At 36.2% G+C, this 27542-nt stretch overlaps 1 protein-coding gene across 1 annotated transcript; it reads left to right on the top strand.

The window, feature by feature from the left end:
- The first annotated feature begins 724 nt into the window (after nucleotides 1-724).
- LOC131929969 (uncharacterized) lies at nucleotides 725-16110 on the top strand. The gene is made up of 3 exons (XM_059286355.1): nucleotides 725-792; nucleotides 1729-2667; nucleotides 15148-16110. The coding sequence occupies exons 1-3, from the start codon at nucleotides 745-747 to the stop codon at nucleotides 16084-16086; spliced, it is 1926 nt and encodes a 641-aa protein (XP_059142338.1). The 5' UTR covers nucleotides 725-744; the 3' UTR covers nucleotides 16087-16110.
- The last annotated feature ends 11432 nt before the right edge of the window (nucleotides 16111-27542 follow it).

Here is a 27542-nt window from a genome sequence, read left to right as displayed (position 1 = left end):
TAAAATAGTATAATCAATTTGTGGAGTAGCGATACAAATCAATCATAAAATAATAAAATCGATTTGTGGAGTAGCGATACAAATCAATCATAAAATAATAAAATCGATTTATGGAGTAGCTATACAAATAAATTATAAAATAATAAAATCGATTTATGGAGTAGCTATACAAATCAATCATAAAATAATAAAATCGATTTATGGAGTAGCTATACAAATCAAACAAAAAATAATAAAATCGATTTATGGAGTAGCTATACAAATCAAACAAAAAATAAAATAAAATCGATTTGTGGAGTAGAAATACAAATCAATCATAAAATAATAAAATCGATTTATGGAGTAGCTATACAAATCAAACAAAAAATAAAATAAAATCGATTTGTGGAGTAACATTACAAATCAAACATAAAATAGTATAATCAATTTGTGAACTAGTAACAATACAAATCAAACATAAAATAATAAAATCGATTTGTGTAGTAACAGTACAAATCAAACAGCAAATAATAAAATCGATTTGTGGAGTAGCAATACAAATCAAACATGGAATAATAATATCGATTTATTTGAGAAGTGCAATACAAACCAAACATAAAATAATTTTAAAAAATAACAACGTCAGAAACACAAGAACAAAATTAGTTATCAACACAATTATACCAGAACATACACTAGTAATATGTTGTTGTTGTTTTTTTAATTTAACTTCTCATTAGAATTTTTTTGATCTTATCCCAAGAAATGGAGTTGGAACATAGAACGGTCAACATTTACAGAAATAAATTTAAGGTATGTTGTATTAGGCTCTAGAATTTTCTGTTTCTAACAGTCCCATGTGAACTCATCTGTTGTTATAACATCTGCTGACGAGTGAGTGGTATAACTTGCTGTTTGTAGTCAGCTGTCTTTTTTTTCCACCACCACAAGTATGCCGCATCACTCAGAGATGGGTCAAATCCGGGACCTTAAACAGATATGCTAAGTACCAATAAGGGCTGAATGAACTCCGTGACCTTAAACAGATATGTTAAGTACCAAAAAGGGCTGGATGAATTCAGGGACCTTAAACAGATATGTTAAGTACCAAAAAGGGCTGGATGAATTCAGGGACCTTAAACACATATGCTAAGTACCAATAAGGGCTGGGTGAACTCAGTGACGCATCTACGTTCAGTCTTAAACTTACTATACTTCCAATGTACAAATAATTTTTTAAACTTACTATTCTTCCAATGTACAAAACATTTTTCTAAAAAGGAAAACATATCAAATGTATTTATACATTATTCTAAAATTAAATTTCAAAAACACTATATTGAATCTAACGTCCGTATTAAAAAAACTATTTTATACGTATTCCGCCTACTAAATTAAATGATGTAAAATACAGAAGATTAACTTATTTGGTATGGTTTATGAACTAGATTGTCCAGGTTTTGCTAACGTTCATCTTTCATGACTCGAATATAATGTAAGACGTTTAAGATTGCACTCATCTATCTATGTGTGAGAGGTAGCCTACATGGGGCAGTTACAAATCAACTGTTTTTATACATCCGAATGTAATAATAAACATCTGGATATCTTCAAGAAAAAAAATACCTCTTTCGTGATCAGTGAAGAAATTGTAATTTCTTTGTAATTAATACTGTTAATTAATTACATTTATGTAAAAGCAATATTACAAAAAAAAACCACTATAAAAACTAATATTTTTTTACACAGGTATTTTTTATGCTTGCTGCTGTTTGTCCATGGAACATAAAAACAAAATCCATCACTAAAAATGTCTGCACATTGGAAAAGGTCATAGAGAGTTTTGACAAGCTACAAACAAAGTATAGAAGTTTGATCGGTGGGGTAAACTACACAAACATTCCAAAACCTGACCCAAACAACGTGCTGGAACAAAGTCCATTGTGTGGTCAAACTTTAGTTGACCAGTCGGAGACTATTGTCATGGGCGAGGAAGCTCCCGAGAAGTCTTGGCCCTGGAATGTTTATATTGAAACACACGTTCCTGAAATGGGCATGGCATTTTGTGGGGGTGCCATCCTTAACGAGTGGTGGGTTCTCACTGCCGCCCATTGTTTACTTCATAGAAATGCTACACTGCTCGTTTACTTTGGGTTGTACAGCAAATCTAAAATAAACTCTACCCATTACATCAAGGCTGTCAAACGTATTCACAACGCAAAACTTCTTGAAGACGAAATGGTACTAAATGATATAATGCTTCTCAAGCTTGAAGCTCCAATAACTTTTACAGATGATGTACGACCGGTCTGTTTGCCTGATAAGGACATGTCCGACTCTAAGACCTGTTTCAGTATTGGATTTGGAAAGACTGGAGATTATAGACCAGATTCCAACAATTTGATGCAAATCAAGACGAACCCCATGAATCAAAATCTGTGTATGTACATCCTTAAACTGTATAACTCGACGTTTGATTATAACACCTACATTTGTCTCGACACCGAACCAGGCCAGAACATCTGTTCGGGTGATTCAGGCGGGCCTCTTCTCTGTAAGGAAAATGGAAAATATTATGTCGTTGGCGTCATTGTTGCAGGATTATTGTGTGATAACGCAGATTTTCCTTCAGTTGCAGAATCCGTGTATGCTTTTCTTGATTGGATTTACACGGTAATGAAGTCTAATTAACAAAACAAAACATGTTGAACTGTAATACTCACACTAGCTTGATAAATCAACAGCCATAGCTTACTTCGTTACCTTTTTATTTTCAGTCCTTCGAATGTTCCTTATTTTATATCTAATTTGTTTAAAATCAGTTTATTATTTCGCTTTCAATAATACTATATTAATTTAAGATTTTAAAATAAAATTCTAATTACGTTTTATTCTTTTTTGAAACGTTGGTATTGTTTTGATTTTATTAGCTCACGAATTCGACATGCAACAATTCAAATTAAACAAGAACAAAATGGCACCTGCAAACAATTTTTTCAAACATAATTTTGCTTTTCTAGTGATGTAATTCTACATTTTGAAGCAAAAAAGAAAGTGTTTTGCCTTTATCAAAGCATATTAAACTGCTTTTAATTTCTCGTATGCGACATAATATAGAGAAAGTATTGTAATCGTACACAAGTAAAATCGATATTTGGTGGAATAAGTGGAATTTATTCTAATTTTGGTTTTTTAAAAGCCTATAACTTGAGTACTGTTTCTGATAGATGAAATTTCACATGTAAGTCAAATATTTAATACTCTGCTTTCTTTCAAATTTTTAGTAATATCCGTCGTTTTTTATTTTAGGTGTATTAGTAAGTCCGTGGATGGAGAGAGTTTATGTTTATGTTAGTGGTTAAGCTCGTGGTGAGGGTTGATTCGTGTTCATGTTCATAATTGAGGTTATGGCGTGAGTTTATGCTTATGCGTATGAGTATGTGTATGCGTATGCGCATGCCTATGCGTATGCGTAGGTTAATGTTAATGTTAATGTTAATGTTAATGTTAATGTTAATGTTAATGTTAATGTTAATGTTAATGTTAATGTTAATGTTAATGTTAATGTTAATGTTAATGTTAATGTTAATGTTAATGTTAATGTTAATGTTAATGTTAATGTTAATGTTAATGTTAATGTTAATGTTAATGTTAATGTTAATGTTAATGTTAATGTTAATGTTAATGTTAATGTTAATGTTAATGTTAATGTTAATGTTAATGTTAATGTTAATGTTAATGTTAATGTTAATGTTAATGTTAATGTTAATGTTAATGTTAATGTTAATGTTAATGTTAATGTTAATGTTAATGTTGATGTTGATGTTGATGTTGATGTTGATGTTGATGTTGATGTTGATGTTAATGTTGATGTTGATGTTGATGTTAATGTTAATGTTAATGTTAATGTTAATGTTAATGTTAATGTTAATGTTAATGTTAATGTTAATGTTAATGTTAAATGTTAAATGTTAATGTTAAATGTTAAATGTTGATGTTGATGTTGATGTTAATGTTAATGTTAATGTTAATGTTAATGTTAATGTTAATGTTAATGTTAATGTTAATGTTAATGTTAATGTTAATGTTAATGTTAATGTTAATGTTAATGTTAATGTTAATGTTAATGTTAATGTTAATGTTAATGTTAATGTTAATGTTAATGTTAATGTTAATGTTAATGTTAATGTTAATGTTAAATGTTAATGTTGATGTTAATGTTAATGCTAGCTAGGGCTAGGGTTAGGGCTAGGGTTAAATTTAGGATTAGGGTTAGGGTGAGGGTTAGGGCTAGCTTTAGGGTAAGGGTTAGGGCTAGATTTGGTTTTAGAATTAGGGTTAGGGTTAAGGTTGGGTTTAAAGAAATGTCTAGAGTTGGTTTCGATTTTGTTTTATCTTTTAGGCTGAGGTGAATGCTTAGTTTTTGGCCCTATTTTAAGGTTAGGATTAAGGTAATATATAGGTATAGAATTTGAGCTAGAGTAAGAATTCTAGCTTGATTAGGGGGGGGGTGGTAATTGATAGGGGGGTAATTGACACGGGGGTAATTTCGCCGGGGGGTAAATACTGGGGGGGATGTCCGGGAGGGTTAATTGATGGAGGGGTGTAGTGTCCTGTAACCATCTAGAACATTTAACGGTCAACATTTCTAGAAATAAATTACAGGTATGTTGTTTTAGGCTCTAGAGATTTCTGAGCTCATCTGTTTTTATGACATCGGCTGACGAGTGAGTGGTATAACCCCTTACCCTCTATGCAGGACGCCCTATAATGGATACCAAGTGCTAAGATAGCCGCTCTGGAACTCTGGGCACCAAGCCGTGTATTGACGAAAATCGCACATTCCCGGAAGCCACCCATAAGAAATAATTTTTTTTAGAGAAACCATCTCGGTAGTATTCTCATCAACTCCCCAAAGTTTATTGACACTTGCATGAACGGTGTCTTTCATACCATATATAGAGAAAAATGGCAACCTCCCGAAGCTACGCCCTTGAGGAATTGAAAAAAGATTTTTTTGCAATTATTCCCATTATCTCCCCAAAGTTTCATGGCGATCGGATGAACGGTGTCGAACCGCAATCGATTTTTATTTTTATAAACCTGATATAAAGAAGAATCAAATAGCGCCCTGCCGGGGTGCCGTCCCTAAAATTTGAAATTTTCGTAATATGCAAATACCTCCCTAGGAGTATTCTTAACCATTTTCGAACCTTTCAGACTAAGGGTGTAGTAATGCATAAGAGAAAAACAAACAGATACACACATACGTTGATTTTATGTGTCTAGGACATTACCCCCACCCCCCGCTAATTATCCCTAGCACATTTCACTTCTCCCTCCCGTATTTACCCCCTGTCAATTACACCCCTGTCAATTATCCCCTATGTAATTATCCCCCCTCCCCCCTTCCATCCAAGCCCCCGCTAAAAACTTTATATACAACATAATCTAAATGTACAAACATCAATATAATTAAAAATGAACAATATAAAATATTTTTTAAAAAATTATTTTCTGAATCAAAAAACAAAAAGGAAAACTTACATAAATTCCAAAAATGTATACCAAAAAAATCTAAATATATTAACATAAATAAAATGGAAAAAAGAACAAAATCTAATATATAAAGCTCAGTTCTGTATGTAAAAATAAGTTTGTTTGTTTGTCGTTGACATACTTCGATGGATTTAAGTGTTAGATAATTAAAGTCCTTATGATCTAAATTTATGAGTTAAAAAATTAATATTAAAAGTTTTGGGAAATAATTTTCATTTATCAAACTGAAAGTAATAATTTTCGGCATGTTCATTAAACACAAGTTTTAAAAAAGCATCACCTTTTACAAAAATTCTAATTATGTCTTTATTTAGTCCTATAGCACTTACTTCCCTTTGATAAATTAGGAAAACACAATTTCTTCCCTTTATAAAACCATTGCATTAGTGGAAAAGAATTTACTTTTTAATTACTTTGTTTTGGTGTTGGGAAAAAAATAATTACATAATTAGCGGGGATTGATCAAGTGTAAATGTTGTAGGTATTTTACGGATAAGCTTGGAGTATTATAATTGTTCATTAAATTGAAACAGGCGCGTTCGTTTAAGTGAGTGCAAAAGACTATGAATAAGTTGGGGTACTATAGTCGTTTATTAAGCTAAAACAGGTGATTCCGCCCCGGGCGTTTATGTTCGCGTTCGTGTTTTCTTTGTGTTTAGGTGGGTTTGCGTTAGTGGTTGCGTTTTGATTTGGTTTGTTTTTGTTCTTTCTTTTTTCGTTTTTGTTTGTGTTTTTTTCTTTGGGTTTCCACGTATTTGTGTTTTTGGATTTGGTTTGTTTTTGTTTGCTTTTTCGTTTTTTTTTTTGTGTTGGTATTGGTGTTTGTGTTTGTGGTTGGGTTTGTTGTTAGGTTTTTGTTTTCGTTTGCTTTTTTGTTTGTTTTTTCTTTGTGTTTGTATTGGTGTTTGTGGTTGTGGTTGGGTTTGTTGTTAGGTTTTTGTTTTCGTTTGTATTTGTAATTGTGTTAGCGTTATGTTTGCGTTTTGTTGTTTTGGTTTTGGTTGGTTGTGGTTTGGGTGGGCAATGCCGGGTTTATGATGATTACTAAACACACAGGTAATGGTCTTTAACAGAAAGGTTTTTCACAGAAGCCAGAGCAGGGCCTGGCCGGGACGGCTAGTACAATATAAATTTCTGAATTAGAAAACGGAGGAAAACTGATAAACATTTAAATTTGAATATTGAAAAATATTCCTCGTAAATAGTCTATGTGATTTCTATTTGCATAGTCATTAACGATGTTAAAAATACGAGAATTCGTGTTACGTTATTTTGTTCTTGGTGTTCTACTGGTCGTCCGCCCAGCCGCTGACCGATGACCACTTTGTGAAAACCTTGCTCGCGTTTGAGAATATTGATGAAGCGCCGGATATTTAGATGGTCAGCAGCAACTGCAGCTTGCATTTTACGGTGCCAACCCTCGACGCTGTTGTTGGTGCGAGGTAACTCATTTCCTACCCGGTGGTGTATATTCCAGCCACCCGGTGGTGTATATTCCAGCCACCCGGTGGTGTATATTCCAGCCACCCGGTGGTGTATATTCCAGCCACCCGGTGGTGTATATTCCAGCCACCCGGTGGTGTATATTCCAGCCACCCGGTGGTGTATATTCCAGCCACCCGGTGGTGTATATTTCAGCCACCCGGTGGTGTATATTCCAGCCACCCGGTGGTGTATATTCCAGCCACCCGGTGGTGTATATTCCAGCCACCCGGTGGTGTATATTCCAGCCACCCGGTGGTGTATATTCCAGCCACCCGGTGGTGTATATTCCAGCCACCCGGTGGTGTATATTCCAGCCACCCGGTGGTGTATATTCCAGCCACCCGGTGGTGTATATTCCAGCCACCCGGTGCTGTTTGTTCCAGATGTGAGGCTCATAAAGAGGAACAGCTCGTCCGCGACGTCCTACTCTTCCAATATAATTATCCGTATGTTCTCGATGTTCTTCAAACACATCTCCAACGTCTGCTATTGGCACAAAACCAAAGCACATATCATCCTTACCATGACGGCGAAATCTGTTTCATCCAAGTACATTGTCTGAAATCCAAGAGTCTGAACTTTTCTGTATAGGCTCTGTGTTAAATGATAAAAACAGCCAAGAACGTGTATGCCTTCATAACATTCTGAAACAAAATTAATGGAGGATTTTTCAAAATCCAGCATTATATGTATTTCAAAAGGTAAACCGACTTAACGTAAAAAGACTATATAAACAGCGGCATCACAAATAAGATTTACGTTTCCGTCATGCGCTTTTAAAATCCACTCCTTCACAAACGTTTACCAACATTACAGTAAGCAGTTTAAAAAATAAATCTAGAGAAATAAAGCCCACATAGGCAGTGACATTTTAAGGATATATTTTAAGGATATATCATAAATCATAATTTATTTTCATTGTCAATACATATAGCCGACTAGCTTTTTTACTTTCTCATATATACAAAGTATAGAGAAAGTATTGTAATCGTGAAAAAAAATCGAGATTCTCACAAATCTCGACGTTTTACACCTCACTGATACGGTAAAACCTAATTTTGCAATCTTGGCCGTATGTCTGTGCGTCTGTGTGTGTGTGTGTGCCTGAGTGTGTGTCTGTGTGTAAACACGATAACTTGAGTACCGTTACAGCTAGGTTGATGAAATTTCATATATAAGTATTTTATCAAAATCGTAGATCCGTATCAACTTTTGAGCGATTTCCGATAACCGGAAGTGGTAATTTTTCTACTTTGAATTTTTCAAAAGCCTATAACTTGAGTATTATTTCAGATAGATAAATGAAATTTCACATGTAAGTAAACGATCTAATTCTCTACCTTCTGTCAAATTTTGAGTAATTTCCGTTTACCGGAAGTACTAATTTACGCTATTTCCGATTTCTCAAAAAACGCATCTAAATTTATAAAGTACTAATAATATTGCGCACTATTATGCGCATTTTATTAGGCGTTCACTTGGTGTGTAATCCTTTTTTTTCACAAGATTCCATTCTATTATAAAAAAGTTTAAGTAATTAAAAATGGATTACAAATATTGTCTATGTCCTGAGTTGCCATCCCTCGTAGTTTTATATTAGAATATTCGAGCAAGTTTAGGGGAGATCACTCCCGGTTTATTTTCAAAGCAAAAGAAACGTTGTTTCCAAACAGTTTGTGCAATATAAATAAAATAATTTGCATAATGTACTTAAATAATTTTTATTACCAAATTGTTTTTATTGGGATCAAATTTTGTCAAGTAGACAAATTTTAAGCCCCATGAATAAACTATTCTTGCTTGTGTTAACTATTAAATGGTATGGTTTAAAACTAAATATTGGACTAAACGATACGTATGTAAACATGAATAGCCCATGTAACACACGTCAGCTAGTAAGACAAACATAACATGGCACATCACTACAAAGGGCTCCTTAATTTCTGTGACGATTTATAGCTTCATTATGACAGAAGATCTGTGACGGTTTATAGCTTGATGATGCTACAAAATATGACAGAATATTTCATAGACAGTTAAATACATATTTCGTTTGAATCGGTAATCAAGTAATTGTTTTATTTAGAAACAAATTATAGATTAAGTACTGGATATAACACACAAGTTAATAGAGCACTAATACTATGCTTTCCTCCACCTTACTAAAACAGTACTCAAGCTATCGTTTACACAGGCAAGCAGACAGACTGACAGACAAACAGATAAGATTGCAAAGCTTAGTTTTCTTACTCAAGCAACTTCACAATATTTTACAGTATTTTACTATATTTAACTATATTTTAACAAGAGTACAAAACTTTCTCTATACTCGGTATGCCATAAAGTAATAAACCGGGAGTGATCTCCCCTAAACTTTCTCAAAAATTCTTATATAAAACAACAGGGGATGGGAACTCGGGCTATAGACATGATTTTTAATCCATTTTAAATACTTAAAGTTTTAGAAATAGAATAAAATCTCGTAGACAAAAGAATTGCACACCAATTGAACGCTAAATAAAAAAGTGCATAATAGTGCGCAATATTATTAGTACTTTAAAAATTTACATTAGTTTTATGAGAAATCGGAAGTAGCGTAAATTACTACTTCCGGTCAACGGAAATTACTCAAAATTTAACAGAAGGTAGAAAATTAGATCTTTTACTCACATGTGAAATTTCATTTATCTATCTGAAAAATAGGACTCAAGTTATAAGCTTTTGAAAAATTCAAAGTAGAAAAAGTACCACTTCCGGTTATCGGAAATCGCTCAAAAGTTGATACGGATCTACGATTTTGATAAAATACTTATATATGAAATTCCATCAACCTAGCTGTAATGGTACTCAAGTAATCGTGTTTACACACACACAGACACACAGACAACACACAGACATAAGGACAGGATTGCAAAGCCCTGTTTTTCAGACTGGATTACGCATAAAACCTCTTAATTTTGATAAATCTGGATTGATAATTTTTGCCCGATTAAAATAAGTCCTCTATACTTCGGATGTGATGAAGGACTGAGGTGTAATACGGTGAAAATTGTTAGAATTTCAATTGATTTTTGTGCACGATTACAATACTTTCTCTATACTTCGTATATACGAGAAAGTAAAAATAAGTGGCCTGCTGAATTTTCAAAGTGTAATAAACGTTGATTGGTGCGTATATTTTAAACTTAATAAATTGCACCAAATAGCATCAAACTACAGACAAGCTGATTTTCAAAACAATGGCTTCGGTGTAGAAAATATGAATGTTTTGAACTACTGTAAAAGTAATTTGATGATAAATGAATAAAAACAACATAACTGTGTAAGGAAAATCCACCAGCTGTTGTGATAATGTCCTTATGAAATAGAACTAGAATGATCAACATTTACAGAAATAGATTGAAGGTAGGTTGTATTTGACTATCGAGCATACGATTTCAAGTGTATTCTTTTTTACTTTCTCCTATACCAGGTATAGAGAACATATTGTAATCGTGCAAAAAAAAATCGTGATTTTTGCAAATCTTAATGTTTAACACCTCCCAAAGTCGGAAAAACATAGTTTTGCAATATTGTCCTTATGTCTGTGTGTGTATGTGTGTTTGTATGTGTGTGGGTGTGTGTGTGTCTAAACACAATATCTTGAGTACCGTTACAGCTAGTTTGATGAAATTTCATATATAAGTATTCTATCAAATTTGAGGTTCTGTATCAACTTTTCAGCGATTTCCGGTAAACGGAAGTGTAACTTATTCTACTTTTTATTTTACAAAAGACTCTAGCTTGAGTACTGTTTTAGATAGAATTTACGCTATTTTCGAGTTATCAAAAAACGCATGTGAATTTATAAAGTACTACTAATATTCCGCACTATTATACACAGATTGTTTGGCGTTCACTTGGTGCACAATTCTTTTTTCTACGAGATTCTATTCTATTTTAAAAAGTTTAAGTAATTAAATATGGCTTTTAAAAAAATGTCTATATCCTAGGTTGCCATCCCCCGTAGTGTTATGTAAACAGAAAACACAAAAACAAAAGAAAACACAAACACAAAGAGTTCACAAACACAACATAAACACACACAAAAAACACAACACCAAAAGAAAAGAAAAGAAAACACAAGCACAAAAGAAAACATAAGCAAAACACTAACGCAAAAGAAAACACATCACAAACACAAAAGAAAACACAAACAGACTGAAAACAAACACATTGCAAACACAAACGAAAACACAAGCGCAACAAAAAAATACCAAAGAAAAAACAAACGCAAATAAAAAACACGAATGAAAACGCAAACACAATGCAAACACAATTGCAAACGCAAAAAAGCGAAAACACAAACACAACACTTATAACATAAACACAACTTTAATGCAAACATAAACGCGTAGTGCTCACAGTCTAGCCCGTGGCGCCAAATCGCACCCTGTCCGAGTGCCGGCGGACGTGCCTGATTCAATTTAGTGAACGACTATGAAACCCACAGCTTGTTCGCTAACTGAGAGATGAAAATTATAATTAGTAAACAGTACGTTCAGTATATAAAATTAATAAAAGGCTGTATTTAAAATATCCGTGTTTTACCTACCATATTGCACTTTATAAATCCATGCATTCACATAATGGGTTTTATTGATTTTTTTTTCAGTACTTTAAATTTTAAAAATTTACAATAGAGTCGCATGACTAAAACCGTTGCGCACCTAATGAACGTGATGACTCGTGTATAATACTACGGAATAGATAATAAAAAATTATTATTAGTAAACGTTCAGTGAAAAAAAAAGATTGCCTTTTGTTAATCCATGGCAATTTATAATATTCCAACAATAATGCCCTCTTACACGTGTGCAGAATGTGCATTCATATTTTGCTAATTATATTATTCCAACAATAATTCTCTTTTGGACTTCCGCAGATTTTGCATTCACATTTTTTTTATTAGCGTGAGTTGAATTTATTTTTAACATTACTTTCCCCGGCATCACTATTTAAAGATTTTAATTAATTAGTTTTTTTACCCTACTGTTACGAAACTGTTTCCAACTTTTCTAGGAATCCAAACGAAAATGATATTTGACATTGATCCGTTTAAAATGTTTTAGCAATGTGCGTGTATTTAATTTTTTCTTCACGTTATTCAAAAGTGTAAAAACCGTGGCAACTATAAAATAAATTTAAATCGTTATACAAACCAACCCTACTCTATTACCTATAATAAAGACAATGCGATACAAAGTAAAAACACTGCATGGTGCGATGTTTACTATTATAGTTCCAAAATCTATAGCGATGACTGACTGACACACTATCTACCCGCTTATATTATAGTTTTTTGAGAAAGTTTAGGGGATATCAATTCCGGTTTATTTATGAGTCTCAGTCAGTTACGTGAACGTGAGCTCATCAATTTTTGTGAGACCAGCTCATGAATGAGTTGTCTTTCTTTATCACTTATCAAGTAGGGCATATCAGAGATGGGTCAACTCTAGTTCTTTATAGAGAAATGTTAAGTATCCATTAGTTCAGGATTAAATCAGGGACGTGATAACTACCCACGAGGGTTAAATTAATTCAGGGGGGGGGGCAGTTTTAAACTTGGTCTAAATCAAATCATGTAATCGTGTAAGTGTTTTTAGCCTTATAAGGATTCATATAAGACTTAAGTGCTTAAAGACGAAGCTTGGAATTTCCAAACATCTTCCTTTCTCGTATATACGGTGTATAGTGGAAGTATTGTAATCGTGCAAAAAAAAACGAGATTTTTAAAAATCTCGACTTTTACAGCTCCCTGAGTCGGAAAAACATACTTTTGCAATCTTGTCCGTATGTCTGTGTTAATGTGTGTGTGTGTGTGTTTGTAAACACGATAACTTGAGTACCGTTACAGCAAGGTTGATGAAATTTCATATATAAGTATTATATCGAATTCGTAGATCTGTATCTACTTTTGGGCGTTTTCCGATAACGGGAAGTGGAACTTTTTCTACTTTCAAGTTTTTCAAATGTCTATAACTTGGGAACTGTTTTAGATAGATAAATGAAATTTCACATGTTAGTAAAAGATCCTATTCTATGCCTTCTTTAAAATTTTGGGAAGTAGTAATTTACGCTATTTTCGATTTCTCAAAAGACGCATATAAATTTATAAAGTACTAATAATATTCCGCACTATTATACACATATTGTTTGTCGTTCGTTTGGTGTGCAATTCGTTTTTCTACGATTCAATTTTATTTTTACAAGCTTTTATTTAACTCACTTCCTCTGTTGTCAGTCGTCAGTCTGTCTAGATCAAAACGCCGGAGCAAAAATTCGGACACTTCTACTTGACAGATACGGTTCACAGTTGGCACGTGGGTCAAGACATGAAGACAATGCAATCTGAAATTAAATAAACAAGCTTTTATGTACTAATGCACTAAAAAGTATATAAATAAATTTTAGACTCACTGTTTTATTTTTAGTTTTTTAAATAGTAGTTTACTATATTTAAAGGAAAACATTTATTTTCTCCTTTTTATTGAAGTATAACGACCTAGACAGACTGACGACAGACTGTCGACAGACAGAGGAAGTGAGTTAAATAAAAGCTTGTAAAAAAAAATCATAAAAAACGTTTTAATAACAAGCTTTTATGTACTAATGCACTAAAAAGTAGAAAATAAATTTTAGACTACTAATTAAATAACTAGAATGAAAAGCGTGGGTCTCTTCCTAAACATTAGTAAAGGTATCCGATAGATACTAAAGTGAACAACGCTTTTCTTTCTAGTTATTTAAATAGTAGTTTATAATTTATTTTCTACTTTTTAGTGCATTAGTACGTAAAAGCTTGTTATTAAAACGTTTTTATGAAGTTTTTTAAAAGGTTTAAGTAATTAAAAATAGATTAAAAATCATGTCTATATCCCGAGTTACCATCCCCAGTTGTTTTATATAAGAATATTCGAGAAAGTTTAGGGGAGATCATTCCTGGTTTATTTATTACAAACGTGTATGTTATACTTCAATAAAAAGGAGAAAATAAATGTTTTCCTTTAAATATATAGTAAACTACTATTTAAAAAACTAAAAATAAAACAGTGAGTCGCTTCTTAAAATTCATTTAAAGATATTCAATACATAACAGAGCGCCCCGCGCTTTTTTGTTTAAAGTTATTCAAACAATAGTTAAATATTACATATTTAAAGACAATAATTTATTTTGTCTTTTTTAACATCTTGTTAATATTTTTTTATGCATTTTGTTTACTTAGCCTCCGCAAGAATTTTAAAGAAAGACAACATTTAATTATAAAGTGAAATTACGAAATTTTTACTTTTATCTCAATTTATCCAAATGCATTTTATTCGAATTCTTATAAACAAAGATTGATTTGTTTTTTAAATGTAACGCCTTAATTATTTCAGTAAAAAAATATCAAATGAGCATTGTTTATTTATCGTTCTTAAATTTTATCTTGAATTTTATTTGGTTATATATTCTTTAACCAAATATAGCGTAGTTCTAGTTTATCAGTAAGTAAGTTCATTATATTATTCAATAAAAAGATACATCAAGCGTGTGCATTACAAAAATTTTAGCATTGTTTGCACTTAATCAAAATAACAGACAACTAAGCTTCATAATGAACTACACTTTGAAAGTAACCTATTTCTGTGGACGCCATGTTTTTTAAAAACTAAAGCTTTTGATCTTGAATTGAAAATTTAAACATGTTTTTAATTCAGAATAAATCATTATTCAAAGATATTTTATTTTATTTTTTTTAAATGTCTACATATTTAAGTTTTTAACATCTACACCTATTGCAGTTTTGATGGTATCTTGAATCTAACAAATAAATGAATGAACAAATGAATGAACAAACGAACGAACGACTGAACGAATGATCGAATGAAGGAATGAAAGAATCAATGAATGAACAAAAAAATTATTAATGTAAGTGCGTACGAACGATTGAACGAATGAATGATTGAACGAATGAAAAAAAAAATAAACAACACTTTTGGTGAAAATAGTAATTTACGTAACATTAAGTATTTTAACTAATATACATGTAGCTGCAGACTTAAAAATTTATTTTGTTTAAACAATAATTATGTTTTACACAGGTATTTTTTATCCTTGTTGCTGTGTTCCCGTGGAACATAAAAACAAAATCCATCACTAAAAATGTCTGCACATTGGAAAAGGTCATAGAGAGCTTTGACGAGCTACAAACAAAGTATCGACGTGTGATCGGTGGTGTAAACTACACAAACATTCCAAAACCTGACCCAAACAACGTGCTGGAACAAAGTCCTTTGTGTGGTCAAACTTTAGTTGACCAGTCGAAGACTATTGTCATGGGCGAGGAAGCTCCCGAGAAGTCTTGGCCCTGGAGTGTTTATATTGAAACACACGTCTTTGGCAATGTTGCAATCTGTGGTGGCTCCATACTGACGGAGTGGTGGATACTCACAGCCTCACATTGTTTGGTTCATCCAAATTCTACCATGTTCGTTTACATTGCTTTGTACAGTAAATCAAAAATAAACTCTACCCAACGCATCAAGGTTGTCAAACGAATTCATAAAGCAAAGCTTAATGAAGACGGAACTGTACTAAATGATATAATGGTTCTCAAGCTTGAATCTCCAATAACTTTCACAGATGATGTACGGCCAGTCTGTTTGCCTGATAAGGACATGTCCGACTCTAAGACCTGTTTCAGTATTGGATATGGAAAGACTGGAGATTATAGACCAGATTCTACAAGTTTGCTGCAAATCAAGACAAACCCTTTGCATCAAAAACTGTGTATGTATTTCCTTAGATCAGCTGAATTAATGAGTGGCGCCGACAGTTTCATTTGTCTCGACACCGAGCCGGGCCAGAGCACCTGTTCAGGTGATTCAGGTGGGCCTCTCCTCTGTAAGGAAAATGGAAAATATTATGTCGTTGGCGTGACTGCTGCAGGTTTTTATTGCGATAATGGAGAACTTCCGCCGTACACGGAATCAGTGTATGCTTATCTAGATTGGATTAAAACTTCAATTAAGTCTAACTAATAAAATATTTAATGATAAAAAAGTAGCAACTATCACTCATACTAGTTTGTTGATTCAACAGTCTTAGCACACTTTGTAGGCATTTTGTTTTTAGCTTTTTAATTGTTAGACATTTAACTATCACGTTTTTAAAAAAAAAAAATGTGTTTAATTCATTCGGTTTTTAATATTTTTGCATTAGGGTAAACTAATATTGAAATATTCTTAGTACTTTCTTCTTCTATTTATTTTGTCCATGTTTTGATATAACTATATGAATACGACTTATAAGCAGTACATAAATGAAATTTTTCCTATTTCTATCACATTTCATTTGTGTCGGACTTAGTAAAATGTGTGGAAAGAAATATTAATTTCTATTTTCAATAATATAAGCTTTAAGAAAATCTTTAATTGATTTTTACTTTCTCGTATATACGAAGTATAGAGAAAGTATTGTAATCGTGCACAAAAATCAATTGAAATTCTAACAATTTTCACCGTATTACACCTCAGTCCTTCATCACATCCGAAGTATAGAGGACTTATTTTAATCGGGCAAAAAATATCAATCCAGATTTATCAAAATTAAGAGGTTTTATGCGTAATCCAGTCTGAAAAACAGGGCTTTGCAATTCTGTCCGTATGTCTGTGTGTCTGTGTGTGTGTCTGTCTGTCTGTCCGTGTGTAAACACGATAACTTGAGTACCGTTACAGCTAGGTTGATGAAATTTCATATATAAGTATTTAATCAAAATCGTAGATCCGTATCAACTTTTGAGCGATTTCCGATAACCGGAAGTGGTACTTTTCCTACTTTGAATTTTTCAAAAGCCTATAACTTGAGTACTATTTCAGATAGATAAATGAAATTTCACATGTAAGTAAAAGATCTAATTCTCTACCTTCTGTTAAATTTTGAGTAATTTCCGTTGACTGGAAGTAGTAATTTACGCTACTTCCGATTTCTCAAAAAACTAATGTAAATTTTTAAAGTACTAATAATATTGCGCACTATTATACGCGTTTTTATTTGGCGTTCACTTGGTGTGCAATTAATCTGTCTATGAGATTTTATTCTATTTTTAAAACTTTAAGTATTTAAAATGGATTAAAAATCATGTCTATAGCCCGAGTTCCCATCCCCTGTTATTTTATATAAGAATATTCGAGAAAGTTTAGGGGAGATCACTCCCGGTTTATTTAATGGCGGAATGTTAATTAAAAGAGGAAGCAGCTACAAAATATTTTACAGAAAATAAATTGAAGCTATACTGTTGTACATAAAGCGTTTATCTGAGGAATGTATTGTTTTGTTGTTTTGTTGGTTAGGCAAATTACTATATTATATGTGTTGCCCTTTTATTTTTATAACATTAAAACCAATTCTCATCGTTATATATTATGAAAATGAAATAAATGTAAAAATCGATTCGGAATATTGTTTGGACTTAGTAATGATGTTAAAATCAGCACGATCAATTCACGAATTCCGTCATTTTAATTTTTTTTAAATGGTTAGAAACGTACAAGGTGGTAACGTAAATGAGATTTGAATGTCTGTCTAGATTTCGTATTGTTTGAACAGAAAAGTTTGAGTCTGTTTGCGATTATTAAAATAATTAACTTTATTTTCCGATGGAATATCTTGTGTATGCATGATTAATTTAAAAGTTTTTTAAAGCTAATTAAAATTTTCAAGGATAATTTTTATTTCAATATAAATCTAATTATTTATTATTTTTTGCATTAGATTTGTGCCTTATTACAAAATTCGATTACATCTCAGGGTTAAACTAAAATTACGCTTAAGCTAGAAAAATAAAACTAGTTAATTCTTTTTTTTTCTTTGTTGAAAATTTTAGGACTTCGTTCTTCGTCCTGATTTGTAGCGAGTACATGTTAATTGGAGTATTTAATCTCTCCTGATCTGAAGCATTAACACTTGTAGCCGGCTTGTTGTTTTCAAAGCTACTAAAATCTAATTTTCCCACTTGTTTTGTGATTTCAAAAATTCAATTTTCCTTTTATTTAAATAAATTGATGATTTCATATTAAACTTGTGCACATATTTCGTCAAGTAGAACAATTATGAGCCACACGATTAAACGATTCTAGCTTGTGTTAAATATTGAATGATATTTGTTTTTAAAAATACAATTGGATAAATGCGTGCAGGCATATAAAATGGACCAAACGATACGTAAGTAAACATGAACATCCCATGTCACACAACAAACGTCAGCTAGTAAGACGACTTCAAAACACATGCTAAACATACATCAACACATTAATCATTTATAATAAAAAACAGAAGTTTCTAAACTTTAAAATTTTTATTACACTTGAACTTAAACAAAACATCTGGGTAAGAGTCACATTTCCATCAAGGTGTAGGATGTTTCTTAAGCTCTTTCAGTGCATCAAGCTGCTTTTACTTTCTACCCATACGTCACTGTGCAGCGCAGAGAACCATTCTCGTATTTACAAGAAACACCTTAAAAATAAACATATAAGTTAAACATACATCTATGTATGAATATTTGACATACTGATAATAGTAATCGAAAAATATTATTTTGATAAATACAAAGCAAAAAAAAAACAAATTTAGATTAATTGTTAACTAATTGCAGTATTTTGGAAAATGTCATTTCAACTGAGTTTGCTGTCTAAATAAATATGTAATAAGTAGGACTAAAATATAGACATACTTGGTATGGGCACTCTGAAGCGCAGCCCATGGCCTGTTAATAAATATTAAATACATATATTTTAGTCACAAACATACATACACACACATATTATATATATATATATATATATATATATATATATATATATATATACATATATATATATATATATATATATATATATATATATATATATATATATATATATATATATATATATATATATATATATATATATATATATATATATGTAAAGGTTGTCCTGAAAACAATAGTTGATTAAGAAAATGTATAAAAATAATATCCGTTTTTAGTACTAATGTATAGGTTGGGATATTGCACTCAAGCTGTCGCTTCTAAAGAAATTGTTATAACAATAACTAAAAACGTGCAAGATAACGTTCTGCGATGTCTGTGACGATGTAAAAAGTGGTGCGTCACTGCGAAGGGCTTCGTGATGTCTGTGACGATGTAAAAAGTGGTGCGTCACTGCGAAGGGCTTCGTGATGTCTGTGACGATGTAAAAAGTGGTGCGTCACTGCGAAGGGCTTCGTGATGTCTGTGACGATGTAAAAAGTGGTGCGTCACTGCGAAGGGCTTCGTGATGTCTGTGACGATGTAAAAAGTGGTGCGTCACTGCGAAGGGCTTCGTGATGTCTGTGACGATGTAAAAAGTGGTGCGTCACTGCGAAGGGCTTCGTGATGTCTGTGACGATGTAAAAAGTGGTGCGTCACTGCGAAGGGCTTCGTGATGTCTGTGACGATGTAAAAAGTGGTGCGTCACTGCGAAGGGCTTCGTGATGTCTGTGACCATGTGTTATGGATATTATCCTAACAGTTGAATCGTGCTTTTTCGACATCAGGAATAGAGATCTGCCAGATACCTATAGATACCTATATGCCTAGATACCTATAGAAACCAAAACTGCTTACTAACTTTTGGGAGTCAACTTGTCCAGACACCCGCCAAGGAACTGCTGGATTCCTGAAAGTGAAAACAAAACATGTTGATTGCTACGTCAATGGGTCTTTTCAAACATGGTCGGAAAATAGAAGGCCTCGGCTACTTCTCCTGTAACAAGAGACAACAAATGTTAACACATCTCCACCCCTGGTTTCACACATTATCTAAACCTCAGTTTCATGGAAGACGTCCCTCGTCTGGTAGGATGTAGCAGACGTGTCGACCCAAGCCAGACCCTCGATGTTGTAGTACTGTGCGTTAAAACAATTGCTCTATAACCTGTAAAGACGAGCCTGTAAAAAAATTTAATTACATGGACACACAACCGTCGTTACAACATTTTTAACATATATATTAAAGACAAACTTGAGTAGTTATTTAGAGACATACCAGGATACATCTCGTCCAGGCCAGGACACATCTCATTCAGGTCCGTACCAGGTCCTCTGTTAGTCCCGGTGGTCGCGTACTGAAAACAAAACGACTTTCGTGTATTTTGGTTAAGTTAGACACATTTTATTGTTTTAAATTACGTCATAGCATGCAAACACGAAGACGATTGTTGGCATTGGTTTCTTTAAGATATGCCATAATAATGTTAATGCTAGAAGCACCATAATGGTGCTGTGGTTTGCTGGGGGCAAGTGGTCATCTCGACCTTGAACTTGTGGCTGAGTTCAAAACACGTGCATGAGATACTCGTGTCTGGATTGTGTGGATTCATGCTAGGTACCCGTTAGAGCTGAGTGTGCTCAGATTCGGTTAAACTTGACTTAAGAATGCACATAAAGTTACACCACTTTTTTGCGATGAACATACTGATGAATGATTAAACATTTTCCGTAAATGATTGAACATATTCAGTAAATGGTTGAACATATTCAGTAAATGATTGAACATATTCAGTAATGATTGAATATTTCAGTAATGATTGAATATTTCAGTAATGATTGAATATTTCAGTAAAGCGTCATACTTAAACAAAAAAAATATCACTTAAATTAATAAGCAAATGTTTGCTACTCACGGATGCCGAAAAAGCCATTACAGTGACTAATATCAAAAGCGTAGTTGATCCCATCTCAGCCAAAAGTTTTCGACGACAAACAATTTCTTGACGCGAGTTAAGTTGCGGTTGTATTGGTAATGCAGTCAGAGTCTCGTGGTTGCGCTGTGGCTAAAGGCGAGGAACAGCCCAAATTATATACAATTTTGTTTTTCAAAACTTGATTTGTGGGGTGGGAATCTCAAACTTTACGTCACGTGTTCATTTGGTATTCCCCAGCGGGTCTAAAACTATGTAAAACTCGTCATTTTTTTAAAAAAGGAAATTATAACTAAACCAAATCATTTCTTTTTATTATTATGTTAAATGTTTTACAGATTTGATTTTTTTTTGTTCAAATATAATATAAAAACCAATTTTAATCAATTGGTTATTCTTAAAGCAAATACCACTTTCGCGAATAGGTTAGAGCAGGGTTCGGCAACCTGCGGCTCGCGAGCGGCTCTTTTGATATCAAGATGCGGCTCTCCAGCTCCTTGCACAAATACTAATCACGAGCCGACCCGCTGCGTATCATACGCCGCTATTTAGTTTTTTTTTTTCTAATTTTCAGTAATTTATAATTTGTGAATTCGACAGTACCAATGCTGCCACTGAAAATATTTGCTTAAAAACACTAAACCCCCTCCCCCCCCCCCCCCCCCCCCCCACGTGAAAGCAGCCTCCTCTTAGTTACCTCCTCTAAGTTTAAAATCGTTTCAATTAAATTATCTGCCCCTAATAGCCGTCACCAAACCCGTCTCTATGATTGTAAAATGTAAACAGCGTGACCACAGCTCACCAGACAATGTGGGGGTGGGTGTGGTAGTGGTAGTGATAGAGAGAAAGAGAGGGGACTGCAAGGAGGCGCTTGCAGCTTGTTTTCTAACGGCTCCCAGAAGAGAATTATATATATAGATCTTAATAAAAAAATAAAATATTTGAAATAAAAAAATGTTAGTGGCTCCTCAAAACCAGGGAAATTTGGAAAATTGTAACTTTTGGCTCTTCCGCTTCAAAAGGTTGCCGACCCCTGGGTTAGAGCAATAAAATAATAAAGTGGTCATGGGCAGTTTAGATGTTAACTAAAAAAGTGCGGTTTTGCAATTAATATTTTGGAAATCTCTACTGTTTATAATGCTTGGCATATAAAGAATTCGAACAAAAATTGAAGTGGTTTAGTTCCTTAGATTTGAGAACCCATTTTTGACTTCTAATGAGTGGGGGGGGGGGGGGGATGTGGCGAAACTTCCAATTTTGATGGCGGGGCGCGGAGAACGTTCCCAGCGAGTGAGTCACGTGACCGTCAGCTCAAGACAGGCACGACAACACCGGCGACAAAGTCGAGCGCAGGGTCAAGGTTAAGGTCACAGTCAGGGTCAGGCACGTAATGCCGCAAGACCTGGGGTCTGTGGACTGATTTCAACCAAACTCGGCATGGGGCGGCGTGCTGGGAGCTGCCAGTTGTTTGACAAGTTTTGAGATTTATGCCGCGGTGACGTGGACTCGTGGTCACATTCAGATTGTACTCAAATCAAATACGTCTTACATGCCAGTGTGCACTCAAAACCTGACCACACAGACATACATAAATACACATACACTCAGATACACACACATACACACACATTGACTTATACACAAACACGCGCACATATAAATATACATATATAACTATATATATATATATATATATATATATATATATATATATAGGCTTATATGCATATATATCATATATGTATATCTAACGTATATCTAAATTATTTATTTATTTTATATTTGATCGACATTCGTATCCATACCTAGATTGAGGGCGAACATAATCATGGACTTTATAACCCATTTTAAACGCTTTATAGCATCAACACACACGAACAATTTCTATCTATCAAAGTCAGCCTTAGGCTCTAGTAGTCAAAGTATATACACACACTGCCTGCTACCTTACCCCTACCCATCACATAAGCATCCTACTTTACCCCACATCCACCACACTGTACCCTACCTTACCCATCCCCACCACACTGTACCCTACCTTACCCCACCCCACCACACACTGTCCCCCACCTAACCCCTCCCCACCACATTCTGTCCCCTACCTTACCCCTCCCCACCACACACTGCCCCCTACCTTACCCCACCCACCACATTCTGTCCCCTACCTTACCCCTCCCCACCACACACTGTCCCCTACCTTATCCCTCCCCACCACACACTGTCCCCTACCTTACCCCTCCCCACCACATACTGTCCCCTACCTTACCCCTCCCCACCACACACTGTCCCCTACCTTACCCCTCCCCACTACACACTGCCCCCTACCTTACCCCTCCCCACTACACACTGTCCCCTACCTTACCCCTCCCCACCACACACTGTCCCCTACCTTACCCCTCCCCACCACACACTGTCACCTGCCTTACCCCTCCCCACCACACACTGTCCCCTACCTTACCCCTCCCCACCACATACTGCCCCCTACCTTACCCCTCCCCACCACACACTGTCACCTGCCTTACCCCTCCCCACCACACACTGTCCCCTACCTTACCCCTCCCCACCACATACTGCCCCCTACCTTACCCCTCCCCACCACACACTGTCACCTGCCTTACCCCTCCCCACTACACACTGTCCCCTACCTTACCCCTCCCCACCACACACTGTCCCCTACCTTACCCCTCCCCACCACACACTGTCACCTGCCTTACCCCTCCCCACCACACACTGTCCCCTACCTTACCCCTCCCCACCACATACTGTCCCCTACCTTACCCCTCCCCACCACACACTGTCCCCTACCTTACCCCTCCCCACCACACACTGTCCCCTACCTTACCCCTCCACACCACACACTGTCCCCTACCTTACCCCTCCCCACCACACACTGTAACCTACCTTACCCCTCCCCACCACACTGTAGCCTACCTAACCCCTCCCCACCACACTGTAGCCTACCTTACCCCTCCCCACCACACTGCCCCCTACCTTACCCCTCCCCACCACACACTGTCCCCTACCTTACCCCTCCACACTACACACTACCCCCTACCTTACCCCTCCCCACCACACACTGCCCCCTACCTTACCCCTCCCCACTACACACTGTCCCCTACGTTACCCACCACACACTGTCCCCTACCTTACCCCTCCCCACCACACACTACCCCCCTACCTTACCCTTCCCCACTACACACTGTCCCCTACCTTACCCCTCCCCACCACACACTGTCCCCTACCTTACCCCTCCCCACCACACACTACCCCCTACCTTACCCTTCCCCACTACACACTGTCCCCTACCTTACCCCTCCCCACCACACACTGCCCCCTACCTTACCCCTCCCCACTACACACTGTCCCCTACCTTACCCCTCCCCACCACACACTGTCCCCTACCTTACCCCTCCCCACTACACACTGTCCCCTACCTTACCCCTCCCCACTACACACTGTCCCCTACCTTACCCCTCCCCACTACACACTGTCCCCTACCTTACCCCTCCCCACCACACACTGTCCCCTACCTTACCCCTCCCCACTACACACTGTCCCCTACCTTACCCCTCCCCACCACACACTGCCCCCCTACCTTACCCCTCCCCACTACACACTGTCCCCTACCTTACCCCTCCCCACTACACACTGTCCCCTACCTTACCCCTCCCCACTACACACTGTCCCCTACCTTACCCCTCCCCACTACACACTGCCCCCTACCTTACCCCTCCCCACCACACACTACCCCCTACCTTACCCCTCCCCACCACACACTGTCCCCTACCTTACCCCTCCCCACCACACACTGTCCCCTACCTTACTCCTCCCCACTACACACTGCCCCCTACCTTACCCCCCCCCACCATACACTGCCCCTACCTTAACCCTCCCCACCACACACTGCCCCCTACCTTACCCCTCCCCACTACACACTGTCCCCTACCTTACCCCTCCACACCACACACTGCCCCCTACCTTACCCCTCCCCACTACAAAACCCCCTACCTTACCCCTCCACACTACACACTGCCCCCTACCTTACCCACCACACTGCCCCCTACCTTACCCCTCCCCACCACCTAAGCCTCCTACCGTACCCCTCCCCACCCCACAATCCATGAACTTATAATCGACTAGACACTGACAAAACCAGGTTAATAAAATCTACGTGACCGTAGACCCAACACCTGCGTGAGAAAGTGAAACAGTAGGTCATCTTGACATATTTTACACCGATCTGGAAAAATATCAGGTTTCCTAACAAGGACAGTAAACGGCTGATCGGGGTATATTTTATGTTCCATGTTTTATGTTTTATGGTTTTTTCATACTGCCATGACACCGACATGGCAGAGAAGTAAATCTTTCTCCAACACTTTACAAGTCAACGGAATGTTGGATTACACCTGCAGTAATGTAGCAAAAGAGAGTTGTGTACAACATACAAAAATACCGCAACAGCAGAACACGTATAGCATATAAATCTACACCAACGGCACATTGTGTATAGCATATAAATCTACACCAACGGCACATTGTGTATAGCATATAAATCTACACCAACGGCACATTGTGTATAGCATATAAATCTACACCAACGGCAGATCGTGTATAACATATAAATCTACTCTAACTGCAGATTGTGTATACTATATAAATCTACATCATCGTTAATGTTGTGTGATGTATGTTCCCTACAGGTAAAAGCTGATGTTAATGATATTGACATCATGATGTTTGATGTACGTTCCATAAAGGTGAAAGCTGATGTTAGTGATGTTGACATATCATTATGATGTTTGATGTACGCTCCCTACAGGTGAAAGCTGATGTTGGTGATGTTGATATCATCATGATGTGTGATGTATGTTCCCTACAGGTGAAAGCTGATGTTGGTGATGTTGATATCATCATGATGTGTGATGTATGTTCCCTACAGGTGAAAGCTGATGTTAGTGATATTGACATCATGATGTTTGATGTAAGTTCCATAAAGGTGAAAGCTGATGTTGGTGATGTTGACATCATTATGATTTGTGATGTATGTTCCCTACAGGTGAAAGCTGATGTTAGTGATGTTGACATATCATCATGATGTTTGATGTACGTTCCCTACAGGTGAAAGCTGATGTCGGTCATGTTGACATCATTATGATGTGCGATGTATGTTCCCTACAGGTGAAAGATGATGTTGGTGATGTTGACATCATGATGTGTGATGTACGTTCCCTACAGGTGAAAGCTGATGTTGGTGATGTTGACATCATGATGATGATGTATGTTCCCTACAGGTGAAAGATGATGTTGGTGATGTTGACATCATGATGTGTGATGTATGTTCCCTACAGGTGAAAGCTGATGTTGGTGATGTTGACATCCTGATGTGTGATGTATGTTCCCTACAGGTGAAAGCTGATGTTAGTGATATTGACATCATGATGTTTGATGTAAGTTCCATAAAGGTGAAAGCTGATGTTGGTGATGTTGACATCATTATGATTTGTGATGTATGTTCCCTACAGGTGAAAGCTGATGTTAGTGATGTTGACATATCATCATGATATTTGATGTACGTTCCCTACAGGTGAAAGCTGATGTTAGTGATGTTGACATATCATCATGATGTTTGATGTACGTTCCCTACAGGTGAAAGCTGATGTTGGTGATGTTGATATCATCATGATGTGTGATGTATGTTCCCTACAGGTGAAAGCTGATGTTGGTGATGTTGATATCATCATGATGTGTGATGTATGTTCCCTACAGGTGAAAGCTGATGTTAGTGATATTGACATCATGATGTTTGATGTAAGTTCCATAAAGGTGAAAGCTTATGTTGGTGATGTTGACATCATTATGATTTGTGATGTATGTTCCCTACAGGTGAAAGCTGATGTTGGTGATGTTGATATCATCACGATGTGTGATGTATGTTCCCTACAGGTGAAAGCTGATGTTGGTGATGTTGATATCATCACGATGTGTGATGTATGTTCCCTACAGGTGAAAGCTGATGTTTGTGATGTTGACATCATGATGTGTGATGTACGTTACCTACAGGTGAAAGCTGATGTTGGTGATGTTGACATCCTGGTTAAAAACGCTGGAATCGTGATAGGAAAATCTTTGCTTGGTTGCCCGGATGTTCGGAGAGAGACACTCATGCAGGTCAACTGTCGAGGTAAATCCCATTGTCCTCGACCTTTGGTTATTCTGATAAGCGTGGTAGCGGGTGGTTCAGGCTTAGAGCTAGTGTTCGGTCCTGTGAGATTTGTTTAGGTCAATAATTACAACTTAGCAACTAACAACAGACACGCGAGTTATCTCCCCGTCATTGACTTCCCGTGAACGCATCGACCACGACCTCAGTAAAACACAAACACACTAATCATTATCTAGCGATACAGTAGCAACTTTGTCAGTAAACTCTGATGTTGACGCTATGACTGAACTGCCCCCCCCCCCTTGCCCCCACAAATCCATGGGGATCGAACCTCTTTTAACCACCGCCGTTTCTAGATATTTCCAGTGCTATGTGTTGATGGCATTGACACATTGTTGACACCATCTCTCCCCAGATGCAGAGGCGTAGCGACCCTTCCCGGCGCCCGGGGACATACTTTCAATTTGGCGCCCCCCTCGGGAGCAAATTTTCGATTTGCACCCCCCTCGAACTTTTCATTTGCACCCCCCCCCCACCACCTCGAACTTTTCATCTGCACCCCCCCCCCTCAAACTTTCAATTTGGCGCCCCCCCTAAGGTCGGCGC

This window comes from Physella acuta, unplaced genomic scaffold, assembly GCF_028476545.2.
Source record: "Physella acuta isolate Inbredline_101_S28 unplaced genomic scaffold, ASM2847654v3 ptg001700l, whole genome shotgun sequence".
NCBI classification, from domain to species: Eukaryota; Metazoa; Mollusca; class Gastropoda; family Physidae; genus Physella; species Physella acuta.
The sequence above is the reverse complement of the archived record's forward strand: the minus strand, read 5'-3'. Positions and strand labels throughout refer to the sequence as shown.

Bases quoted from the DNA above. Each gene is read 5' to 3' on its own strand.
- LOC131929969 (XM_059286355.1), top strand. From the start codon at position 745: ATGGAGTTGGAACATAGAACGGTCAACATTTACAGAAATAAATTTAAG. The intron at 793-1,728 runs GTATGTTGTATT...TTTTTTACACAG, and splicing joins TTTACAGAAATAAATTTAAG to GTATTTTTTATGCTTGCTGC. The intron at 2,668-15,147 runs TAACAAAACAAA...TGTTTTACACAG, and splicing joins ACACGGTAATGAAGTCTAAT to GTATTTTTTATCCTTGTTGC.